The following is a 13,302-nucleotide window of genomic DNA, read 5'->3' as shown; positions in this document are numbered from 1 at the left end:
ACCGACTCGAGCACGACCGCCTCAAGGTCATGTGGACATTAGCCTGATGTGCACCTGTTGGATGTGCAGGTCAGTCTTTTTGATATATTTGTAGTGCATCTCTTTGTGATTGAGCACTCCACCCTATAACCAGGCTGTGTTCATTCTTCTTTTTATAGCAGGAGTCTAGCTGCCAGACATGTAGGTTTTTAATCCCAGATAGTGGCATTTCAAGTTAGGCTCCCGGTGTATAGAGATATACCTTGTCACTGGTTATCGGGCTCACATGCATTGGCCAATACATCATAAGCTAAATATCTTTTTTTTTTTTTTTTCCTTTCTTTCTTTCTCTCAAAATATTCCTATAGCAGTAATGCAATAACAGAGTTCCCTTATTCATTGTTAGCATTTTAGTGTCTAGCTGTATGTGTTTTGTAGTTATGTGTTTTCAGCTAGCACCTGTTCACACCTGTTGGACGTGCGGGTTAGTCTTTTTGACATAGTTGATGTGCACAAACGTCTGAATAAACCCTAATAGGCTGCGTCTTTTATAATCCAGAAGAACAGCATCCTTCCTGATCACCGTTGGAGTAGAACAGCACATTTCTTTCCTCCACCCCCGACACGTATCAGTCGGATCGGTGCAGAGCAGGAGAGAACCAGCATATCAAGTCCTCTTTCACACATCCGTGATTCTGGTACGTATGTGCTAGTATTTATACATACCACAATCACGGACATACGCAGACCCCTTAAAGTCAATGGGTCTGCACACACATCAGTGATTTTTCACTGACCGTGTCTCCATGCAGCATACACGCGTGTCCGTGTGCTCCGCACAGAGACAAGTCCGTTTTTTCTGGCATCACTGATGTCCCACAGACCACACTATGGTTTGATCTGTGAAACACGTACCAGATAAACACGGACATTGAAAATAAAAAGCATTTTTAACTCCCCTTCTCCAGCGATGCTCTCTCCGGCCTCTGCTGCTTTGGAGCCGGCTCATTACTGTCATGCATATTCCGTTAAGCACGACACTGCGACCCAGAAGTAGCTGCAGCTGGGGTGGAAACACAGCAGAGCCGAAGAGTTCAGCACCACGGACTGCAGGAGCGGGGGCAGGTGAGTTTATCGCCATGTGTAATCACGCATGACAGACACGGATAGCACAGGAACGGCTGTGTTTTTCACTGATGTGTGAAACAGGCCTAAAGCTGCGGCAGATCCCGGCTAGCTGCATTAGTAGGAAATATGTCATTCTCATTTTCTGCTCTCTAAGCCAGGTGTGTGCCTCTATAGTAGGGTGCATCCTATAGTCTGAAACATACAGTAAACAAGGACATTTGATTAGCAACCAGCTGCCATTAACACTATTCATTCCTATGGAGTGTTCAATTTTTTACACACTGCTTCAGTATTAAGGCTTAGTTTTATTGATAGGAACCTGACAGCTGATACATGCTGTCTGATCTACGCCAGGTATGTTTGACTGTGAAACACTGCAGCGAAGAACATGGTTTAAAAGGTTTGTCCCCGGCAACTTGTCCCTGCCTGCTCTTCGAGAATGACTGATATCGCCGTGCGTTCATGTATATGGAGAGACCTATCAGTCATGGGCAGAGCAAGGAGAAGGTTTGTTAGCTGCCTGTTTGGTTTTTTTTGTTTGTTTTATGTCACTAGGCAATTTTAATACAAGTGTTTTGCTCTCGTAACACTTGGGCAGAGTACACTGTGTACACTTGTAGTGGTGAGTGCTGTATCGGTGCATCCAGTAACGTCCTCTGGACGGTTGTGCCATGTTGCTAGGCAGCAGTGTGTGCAGCTTACCTGACCGGCATGGTAGTGTGGGATCCCCTGGCCGACTCAAGTCGGCATTTATTTATTTACTCCTGTGATGGTCTGGCATGCCAAAGCAGTGATTAACTCTTCTTTTTTAAAGGGAACCTGTGATCACTTTTTTGGCCTATAAGCTGCGGCCATCACCACCGGGCTCTTATATACAGCATTCTAACAAGCTGTATATAAGAGCCCAGGCCGGGGGGTATAACATATAAAAAACACTTTATAATACTTACCGAACACTCGCTGCGGTGGGTATTATGGGCGTCTCCATTGTTCGGTGCCGGCGCCTCCTCTTTCGACCATCTTCGTCCTCTTTCTGAAGCCTGGGTGCATGACGCGGCTGCGTCATACACACTCGCCGGTCCTGCGCAGGTGCACTACAATACTTTGATCTGCCCTGCTCAGGACCTGAATGCCGGCGAGTGAGTATGACGTCGGACCTGCACCACGACTAGAGAAGAAGCACAAAGATGGACAAAAGAGGCGGGGCCAGCACCAGACAACTGAGACGCCCATAAGGCCCACAGCGCGACAGTTAGGTAAGTATTATAAAGTGTTTTTTATGTTATACCCCCAGCCTAGGCTCTTATATACAGCATGTTAGAAAGCTGTATATAAGAGCCCGGTGGTGGTGGCCGCAGCTTATACGCCAAAAAAGTGGTGACCGGTTCCCTTTGAGATCTGTTTCCCTGCAGCACAGCCTGCTGCTTCTGATGAATTTCTCAGCACCTACTATTTAACGCTTTACTGACCTTAAAAAAGTTATCGAATGCCTTGAAAAGTAAATAAATCAATTCTACTATAGGCCTACAAATTAAGCTGCATGTAGTTGCTGGCAGATGCACCAACCTGCCTGTTGTACCCAGCGCCAGCACAGAGCTGTCACCGATCGCTCCTCAATGCAATTCAGCTGCTGCATGTCAACAGAACAGCTCTTCCTCCAGGCTGTTCTGTCGATAGGGTGTGACTGTTGACGCCATTCTGATTGACAGCTGGCTTTCGGCAGTTAGACTGCGTTGACCAGCTGTCAATCAGCATGATGTCGGCAGGCACACCCCAGCGGAAAAGAAGGCGCTGCTCTGTTGACTTGACGTCAGCAGAAGCTGCCTAATCGCCAGCAGGAGTGGTCTGTGACCGCGGTGTGCCAGCAGAGATCGGCATTGGGCACAACAGGCAGGTAGTTAGCAGCTACCTGCCTGTTAGTTCTGAGGCAAATTGTAAAAAAAATACATTCCCGATCACCCCTCTGACCAGGCATCATTTTTAAAATCTGACATGTCACTTTTATGTGGTAAGAACTTTGGAATTGAGATTTATTTTTTTTCGTGACGCATTGTACTGTGTTAGGCATCAGACGTCTGTGTCATGTATGTGTTATAGGTGTAATATTCATGCATAGAGCAAATCTCTGTTAAAGTCTATGGGGCTGTTCAAATGTTCCTGTTTTATGGTCCAATGGTGTGATGAGTATTTAGGAGACCCCGACACCTCGTGTGCCCACATGATACATTTACTCTATTATGCGGATAGTACTGGGCACTTCACCGTAACTGGCATGGGGAATGTTAAAAAGATAAATAATCTGTGTGAAATACTTCTGGGTATGGTTTAATTTGTTTTATTTTTCCAAAAACTTTACTTTTTCTAACCTATTTTCATAACTAACTAGTACCTTTCTGTAAGAAGAGTCCCTAAAGGACGTGTTGAACAATGAGTTGTCCCGCTGCTGGGACCTCTACATTACATGTCAGTTGTTCTTTGTGACCCATGGTGTCATAAGCGGGGCAGGTATATGCAACTATCTGACTGCCTTACAGTTCTGGCAATAGGATGTGAGGCTTTAGTAAGCTGTCCTGCCTAATTGTTATAGGTTTTACCATATTGAGTACTGCATAATAGCAACCCTCATGCAGGGTCCTGTTTTAGTGTATAGTAATTTAAAATGACCCATTTTATCTTCTGTTACCTACCTTTCCAAATAAAAGGTCTATTTGGGTCCAATTTCAGTTTTCTGTTGTGTTCTCTATACCTCATAGTTGTCCTTTATAGCTAAAACCTGTATTTATAACTACTACAGGTTTGTCCGGAAATCTTGCAGACTTGGAAAAGAGAAGACAAACGTTTGGAAAAAATTTTATTCCCCCAAAGAAAGCCAAAACATTTTTGCAACTTGTATGGGAGGCATTGCAAGATGTAACCTTAATCATCCTGGAAATTGCAGCCATAATATCACTTGGCCTATCCTTCTACCATCCTCAAGGGGAAAATAATGAAGGTGAGTGACCTTTTTCCATAATCTTTTTTTAGTCACTATTTGGACCCCCATGAGTTTATAACCTACCGGAGGTCTAAGGGGGGACATTTCTCTTTAAAGAGAGTGCCAAGCTGACGTAAGGAGACTTGCAGGACTTGCACTGCTCTTCTATGAAATTAAATATGCAAATATCCTTTTCAGAGAGGAAGAGGACTGGAATGCTAGTGTTTTGTTTATTTTACTTATGAAGCGCCATTAATTTCACAGCACTTTACAAAAATCATCACCACCGTTGGAGACATTATATCTGTATGCTCTTAGAATGTGGGAAGAAACACATGCAAGCAAAAGCACATACAAACTACAGTGTAACCTTGGTTTACGAGAACAATCCGATCTGAGAGTGTGCTTGTAAACCAAGTTACTCGTCTAGCAAAGCAAGATTTCCCATAGGAAATAATGGAAGTTTAGACAATTCGTTCCACAACTTGTTCAATGTCCCATCCTGGTCCCCTATTGTGCCATTCCACACACGCACAAACACGCACGCACTCGCGCACACATATTATGCTCACCTTACCTTCTGTTCCATCGCCAGCCTCATGGTTCTTGTAGTTCGCTGGTACAGGATGTGTATCAGGTAACCATCATGACCGATCCAGGAGCTTCCGCTGTCAGCGCGCTGACGTCAAAGGCAGGAGCCGCTTGCCTCTGATTGGCCAGCGCGCTGCCTTTGAGTAGCGGCTGACAGCGGACGTTCCTCCATCGTCGTGATGGTTTCCCGATACACATTCTGTACCAGCGAACTACAAGAACAATGAGGCCGGCGATGGAACGGAAGGTAAGGTGAGAATAATATGTGCATGTTTGTATGGACTGCAAGAGCAGGTCAGAGCGCGGTTAAAGTACGGAACCGGAAGTGTGTGCGGTGAGTATTTGCTCGTATGGCTAACCTTGCTCGTAAACTGAGTTACAAATTTAGCAAGCTTTGCTCATATAGCGAAATACTCGCAAACCGGGATACTCGTAAACAGAGGTTCCTCTGTACTTTTAGATGGTGTTTTTGGTGGGATCCCAGGACCCCAGCGCTGCAGAGCAGCAGTGCTAACCATGGAGCCACAATGCTTTCCTATTGGGGGAAGCTATCCTAAATGCGAATACTGACCCTTGAACGAGATTTGCCACGTGACTTAGCATTCAAAAGCCACACTGGACACTCCATTTGCAAACCCATGTGTTAGGCTACTTTCACACATCCGGTTTTTGCTCTGCGGCACAATACGGCACTCTGCAGAAAAACCGCAACCGTTTTTTTTGCCGCCGGTTGCGGTTTTTTTTTGCATAGACTTACATTAGTGCCGTATTGTGCCGCATGGGCTTGCGTTCGGTCCGGTTTTTACCGCATGCGGCAGATTTAGCCGATGCCGCGGCCGGATGGAACGTTGCCTGCAACGTTTTTTGCTCCGGCAAAAAAAACCGCATCGCGCCGCATCCGGCCGCTGCGGCGCATTTTTCAATGCATGCCTATGGCGGCCGTATGCGGTGCGATGCGACAATAACCGCATCCGGCCGCCACATGCGGTTTTTGCCACTGCGCATGCTCAGTAGCATGCCGCAAGCGGCAAAAACCGGACTGGCCGCATAGGAAAAACTTATGCAAAGGATGCGGTGTGTTCACCGCATCCGTTGCATAGCTTGCACAGCCGGATTGAGCCGCACGGCTCAAACCGGATGTGTGAAAGTAGCCTTAGTGTTTGCCTCTCATCAGTTCAAAACAGGAGGTCTGATTTGGCTAAATGAGAGGCCTCTGACAAGGGTTCTAAGTGGGGAATGTGGCGAGTGCCAAGCCTTTACCTTTGTGAAGAGGATATTTGCATATTTAACCTCCTACAATCGCATATGTACAAATCTGTTCATAGTTTGCAGAGATTTGTTAATTTAATTTATCAAAAACTCCTTTTTTTTTTTCTTTTTTTACGTTAAATATGTATTAACCTTGTATCTTTCTGTGTATTTTGCCAAGATTTTCTATAAAGTGGATATACGAAAAAAAAAACCCAAAACATAAAAAAAAGGAAGCTAAAGAAGAAGCAAAATGAACATAGTTATTCTTATGAGTACTGTTCTCCACAATAGTCTAAATTTATCTGAAAAATGGTCATAGACTAGTGTCCCTCTCTTTGATGCCGGCTCTTTTGTTGAGCCCGCATCATGCCCGGCACATGACTGCTGATTCAACACACGCCGGCAGGGAGGACGTGTCATTCCCCGCTCCCATCGATGCACCCATGATGTGATTGCGGGGCGCCTATGGGTTGTAATGACAACCAGGGATCAACTGATGACCCTTGTGTCTCTCATTACAATCCTTCTGTGAGCACCAGCTCAAAGCCAGCATTCATAGGAGATAGTGATTTCTGCTATACAGGGCAGTGCTGATGCACTGGTCTGTATAGCACAAGTAATCGGTAGTGATGGGCGAATAGTAACTATTCATGTTCGGGTAATGCTTAGGGTATGTGCGCACTAGGCATTTTTGCCGCATTTTTAGCGGCGTTTTTTACCGCGTTTTTGTGCTGAAAACGCAGTGACATTGCTTCCCCAGCAATGTCAATGGGTTTTCATAAGTGCTGTCCGCACACAGCGTTTTTTTTTAGCTGCGTTTTTGTGGTGACCACAAAAACGCAGCATGTCAATTATTTCTGCGTTTTCCACTGCGTTTTCACTCATTGAATTCAATGAGATGTTAAAAACGCAATGAAAAACGCATATAGCCGCGTTTCTATGACTAAAAACGCAGCTATAAACGCAAGGGGTGGGCAGTAAAGTGACGTGTACAGGAAGAGGATTCCTTCTGTTGGTAAACACAGAAGCATGAATCCTCCCGGTACCGTCACCGCTGCGTCCACCTCCCGTCCTGTGCATGTCAGCTCCGTGCGGCGCCATGTCTGGGCGGGAGGTGGAGGCAGCGGCGAAAACCAAAGTGAACAGTAGAAAAAAAAAAATGTCATATATACTCACCTGTCTGCAGGGTCCCGGTGCCATGCCCGCTCCCAGCTCCTGTCCCGGTCCCGCCGCTCTGGCTGTGTGCAGTCTCCCCGGGGCAGGACCTTGCTTGCAGGACCTGGCGGTGGATCACCTGATGCAGTCACCTGACGCATCAGCTGATCGTAGTCTCGCCGGCTTTTTCGCGCCCGGCCGGCTATCAGCTGATCCTGCCGTCAGGGGACTTCATCAGCTGATTACCGGCAGCTCCTGCAGCGATCGGACAGGATCAGACTCCTGTCCAATCGATCGCTGCAGGAGCTGCCGGTAATCAGCACAGCACATAAGTGAGTATTATTTTTTTTTTTCTACTGATGCATCAGCTGATTGTATAATCGGCTTTTATACAATCAGCTGATGTGTGATGGGATTCAGGCACTTGATCCTGACACATCATCTGATCGCTTTGCCTTCCAGCAAACCGATCAGATGATATTGGATCCGGATTGGACGGCGCGGGACCCTAACCCAGGATTACTGCGGAGGGGGGTTTATTTCAATAAAGATGGAGTCACTAATTGTGTTGTGTTTTATTTCTAATAAAAGTATTTTTCTGTGTGTTGTTGTGTTTTTTTTTTTTTTTATCATTACTAGAAATTCATGGTGGCCATGTCTAATATTGGCGTGACACCATGAATTTCGGGCTTAGGGCTAGCTGATAATATACAGCTAGCCCTAACTCCATTATTACCTAGCTAGCCACCCGGCTTCAGGGCAGCTGGAAGAGTTGGATACAGCGCCAGAAGATGGCGCTTCTATGAAAGCGCCATTTTCTGGGGTGGCTGCGGACTGCAATTCGCAGTGGGGGTGCCCAGAAAGCTTGGGCACCCTTCACTGTGGATTCCAATCCCCAGCTGCCTAGTTGGACCCGGCTGGACTCAAAAATTAGGCGAAGCCCACGTCATTTTTTTTTTTTTTTTTTAATTATTTCATGAAATTCATGAAATAATTAAAAAAAAAAAGGGCTTCTCTATATTTTTGGTTCCCAGCCGGGTACAAATAGGCAGCTGGGGGTTGGGGGCAGCCCGTACCTGCCTGCTGTACCCGGCTAGCATACAAAAATATGGCGAAGCCCATGTCATTTTTTTTTTCTTTTTTGGCAAAAAACTGCATACAGTCCTGGATGGAGGATGCTGAGCCTTGTAGTTCTGCAGCTGCTGTCTGCTCTCCTGCATACAATGAACATTTTGAAGAAGGAAATGACATCAGACCTTTTTTTTTTTTTTCATCAACAATCTTTAATGGCATTGTGCACTGATTAAAAACGCAGTGAGCAAAAACGCAGCAAAAAACGCACCAAATTGCGGCAAAAACGCATGCGTTTTTGCCGCGTTTTTAGCCGCGGGTGCGTTTTTTGAGACAAAAACGCACATAAAAACGCAGCGTGAAAAAAACGCCTAGTGCGCACATACCCTTACTGAGTACTATTCCAGCCTTCCTTGCAACATGGAAAATGCTTGGGTTCCCCATTGACATGCGCAGGGTTTATTATTCGTGACTATTACTGGAATGATACTTTGGGATTTGTTGCGAATAATCCGAACACAAATAGTTAGTATTCAACTTTTCAATGCTTTTTATGTCAGAACACTGGCATAAAAGCTTTGATGAATTGGGCCCTAAGACTGTGAATACAAGCACACCAAAATCACATGTTTTGAATACACAAAAGTGTGAAAACTAGAAGTTAATATATGGCATTTAGACACATTTAGTCTAAAAAAAAAAAAAGTAGTTTGCCTAAAACTTTCAACAAACATAGCAATAAAGAGTAGTGGGAATAAAGTGGGAATAAAGAGTAGGTAAAGTGGGGGATGTTCCCAAGAGTTGAGAGGAAAAAAACATTCCAAGAGAACTACTGGGCTGGATTGGTCAGTCCAATGTCCGATAGTAGTTGTGACAAAAGAGGTGCCCGGGTGGCTCAGACCCACTCAAACCCATCTACTCTATTGTTCCACAAGGTTGTTTGCTTTTCATAAGTTATGTGCAAAATTGATCATCTTTTCGCCTGTGAGAAGTTCTGTCCTTGCTGCTTCCAAGCATAAGTACTGCTTTGTTTAGCAGCGAAAAATATGAAAAACCTGAGGGTTTGAGTGTATTTGTGGTACATTTGGAACTGAAAGCATTTCAGGGGATTATTTCCTTTTAAAAGGTATGGCCAGTAATATTCTAGACCACCCAAAGGCTGTAACCATCCAAGTGGTCTGCACCTTACTCTGCACTGACATTCTTAAACATAAATTCCAAGTAAGCTGCTGGCTTACAATTGTGCCGGAGCAGGCAGCTGGGCTCCCTTTAAAGAAGGCAGAGATGGTTTATTACCACCTTTGCCTTCATGATCATTGTATACACTACGTACTAAGGAAAAAGCAGGGGCTGCTGCGTCCTAGGAGACCCAATTTTTCCTGTTATGCACACAGCAGAATTTCTCCTTTTAACTGGTACTGGTAGATTGGCTGACAAAAAGAATGTGTTATGTTAAAATGCACCCCCACCAACCCTTTAAAAAAAAATAAAAAAATTTTTTAAGACCTAATGGTAAATTTCACAGTGTGTGAAATTAGTTAAAAAAAAAAAAAAAGAGTAATATATTGAATCTAAAAATTCCTACGGGAAGGGCAATGCAATTTAAAATCTTTTTGACAATTCTTAGTGGTCGTAAAAAACGTAAAAAAATAAAGGTGAAAGAATGCAGATATTTCACAATTTACTTTACATTTTCCCACAATATCCGCCACAAAATAAGTAGTGTATCATGAAACTGAGATGCAAATGAAATGAATAGCCACATGAGAACATTTTTTAATGCCATTCAAAGCTTTAAATAAAAATAAATGAAAATGTGCCTGGTCCGGAAGTGAGAAATGACCCAGTCCTGAATTACTGATGTCTGAGATCGCTTGACATTGTTATGCCATGTTGAGCCCTGTGACTATGTGGGCTAATGCTTAAAGGGGTTATCCGGCTTATTTTGACTTTTTTTGTTATTACACTATTTGGCTACATTGGGGCAGGTAAGTAGATAGTGACAACCTACCTGCCTTCTGTCACCCCCTCTCCCCCAGCTCAGAGTGGTCATGTGACCGCTCCTGCCGGGATTTTGCAGTTTCCTGTGATGTCATGACGACTTGGCATGCGCTTATGCTGCCTTGTCGACGGGCATCCCAGCCGACATCATGTAGCCGCCCTGCTGGGCGGGTACATGGTACCGGAGTCACCGCCCCCCTCCACACATCCCATAGTGCAGGGATCTCGCTGCCTGTACGCTGCATGCAGCCCCTGATGCTGCTGGCGACGTGCAGGCAGTGTCCCCTTGCTGAACGCTGCCTGTGCAGGTGCCTGTGCAGTCAGCGCTGTATATCAGATGACTGATTCCAGGGCGCTCTGCAGATTGGAGCGCTGTATACAGCGATGATCAGCCGCCGGCCAATCAGAGGCCAGCAGTGGATCATTGCAGTAGCTGTGTACAGAGTTCGGCTCTGCAGAGTGCCCTGGAATCTGCATCTGACATTAAGCGCTGTCAGCGGCCTCTGCAGGGGGCTGGGCAGTCAGCACTTTATAACAGATGACAGATTCCTGGGCGCTCTGCGGAGCCGAGCTCTGTATACCGCTATGATCAGCCGCCGGCCAATCAGAGGTCAGCAGCTGATCACTGGTGAAGCTGCATAGAGAGCACGTTCCTGCACAGCACCTGGAAATCAGTCCTCTGACTGCATGGCCCCTGCACCAACAGCGATCAGCAAGGAGGGGGCTGCAGCCACAAGAGGCAGGACACAGGGCACCGAGGGAACTAGGACAGGTGAGAATAATGTTTTGGGGTTTTTTTTTGTGTGTGGGAAGACTGGCAGACTAGGGGGCAATTCTACAGGAGAGAGCACTGCTACAAGAAGAGGAGCTCTAGAGGACATTACTACAGGATGGACAGAAAAAAATGGGACATTACTACAGGATGGGGACAGGGATGGGCACAGTACTACATTATATGTGCAGTGGATGTGGGGATCACTGCTCTTTACTACCAATGATTGGATATACAGAGCAGTGATATCCCATCTGTGATAGAACAATCACTGCACATATAATGTAGTAATGGTCAGTGCTGGGGCAGAATGCTGGGGAATGAGTGTGCAGGGGGCGGGCAGAGGGCGGGGCTGGACAGTGAGGCCGGGTGGTGCCAGCTGTGATTTAAGTTCGGCAGTCAGGCATGCCATGTTAGGTTGAGCTGCAGATAAATAAAGAGCTGCAGAAAATAAAGTGATAATTCAAGAGGAACAAAAGATAGAAAATAAAAAAAAAATATGTAGGGGTGTTTTATATGACAATACAGCACAGATTAACTTAAAAAATTTTTGGAGTTTGTCGGACAACACCTTTAGGCCCCTTTCACACATCAGTGATTCTGGGACGTTTGTGCTTTTTTTTAAACGTACCAGAATCACTGACATACGCAGACCCATTATAATGAATGGGTCTGCTCACACGTCAGTGATTTTTCACTGCACGTGTCTCCGTGCACCGTACCCGCATGTGCGTGATTGCTGCACGGAGACATGTCCATTTTTTTCTGGCATCACTGATGTTCCACGGACCACGCAGTGGTGTGGTCCGTGAAACATGTGCCAGAAAAAAACGTGCATTTAAAATAATAAACATTTTAACTCACCCGGCGTCCAGCGATGTCCTCTGCAGCCCGTCCTCCCTGCTGATTCTAAGCCGGCTGATTACTGTCGCGCATATTCATTATGCGCGACACAGCCGACCCGGAAGCAGCTGCTGCGGGGGTCAGCGCCGGCCGGATGCTGCGTCGCGGGAGCGATCAGCACCATGGACAGCGGGAGCGGGCGCAGGTGAGTTGATTTCTAAGTGCAATCACGGGCCACGGAGAACGGAGCCCTGATTACACTTAGACAACCCACGTGTGCCGTGATTCACGGCACACGCAGGGACATGTGCGTGTTTTACACGCCAGTGAAAAACGTCAGTGTTTTTCACTGACGTGTGAAACGGGCCTTAAAGGGGTTTTCCCATCAACAAAGTTGAACTTTAATCAGTAGATCCTGGAATGTAAATAAGTTCCAGTTTGGATGTGATGTAAAAAAAAACCAATGTTCCGTGCTGAGATAATAATATAGAGTGGCATGTAGACATTTTAAAAGACTCTTGGCTGGCTACAAAGTTTATAAGCTATGATACTTGCCAAGGGGGTGGTACTAGGTACTAACCATGTAGGGTGCCAAAACTTTTGCATTGACCCAATTTACTTTTTGTAATTCAGATTTAAAAGCTAAAAATGTTTGTTTTTTTGCCTAAAATACAAAGGAAATGTGTCAACTTTAACTATGCCTTTTAGAGATCATTTCATTTTCCACTTGCTTAAAGGGGTTGTCCGACATAACAAAAATGTTTGAGTTTAAGCTAATCTGTGCTGTATTGTCATATTAATCACGCCTACATTGTTATTTTTTGTTTTCTAACTTTTGTTCCTCTTGAATTATCCCTTTAGTCTCTGCAGCTTCTTGTTTACATTCAGCTCTAGCAAACATGACCACTTCCTGTGCAAAACCTCAGTCACAGCTGCACCGCCCGGCCTCAGTGTCCAGCCCCACCCCCTGCCCGCCCCCTGCACACACATTCCCTGTCAGTATATTCTGCCCCAGCACTGACCTCTCATCACTACACGGCAGATCACTACAGGGCAGCACATTACAGGACAGGACACTACAGGACACTACAGGGCAGCACATTACAGGACAGGACACTACAGGGCAGCACATTACAGGACAGGACACTACAGGGCAGCACATTACAGGACACGACAGGACAGGACACTACAGGGCAGCACATTACAGGACACGACAGGACAGGACACTACAGGGCAGCACATTACAGGACACTACAGGACAGGACACTACAAGGCAGCACATTACAGGACACTACAAGGCAGCACATTACAGGACACTACAAGGCAGCACATTACAGGACACTACAAGGCAGCACATTACAGGACACTACAAGGCAGCACATTACAGGACACTACAGGGCAGCACATTACAGGACACTACAAGGCAGCACATTACAGGACACTACAGGACAGATCACTACAGGGCAGCACATTACAGGACACTACAGGGCAGCACATTACAGGACACTACAAGGCAGCACATTACAGGACACTACAG

The 13,302-nt window shown here is 45.7% G+C and overlaps 1 protein-coding gene across 1 annotated transcript in view; it reads left to right on the top strand.

The window, feature by feature from the left end:
- LOC142291335 (plasma membrane calcium-transporting ATPase 4-like) overlaps positions 1-13,302 on the top strand; it is a 306,647-nt gene that overhangs the window by 182,669 nt on the left and 110,676 nt on the right. Inside the window, 1 exon segment of the mRNA XM_075335801.1 lies at positions 3,902-4,099. Within this exon segment, the coding sequence (XP_075191916.1) occupies positions 3,902-4,099 (198 nt within the window).

This window comes from Anomaloglossus baeobatrachus, chromosome 2 (assembly GCF_048569485.1).
Source record: "Anomaloglossus baeobatrachus isolate aAnoBae1 chromosome 2, aAnoBae1.hap1, whole genome shotgun sequence".
In the NCBI taxonomy this organism is placed as follows: domain Eukaryota; kingdom Metazoa; phylum Chordata; class Amphibia; order Anura; family Aromobatidae; genus Anomaloglossus; species Anomaloglossus baeobatrachus.
This window is presented reverse-complemented; position numbering and strand designations above follow the sequence as displayed.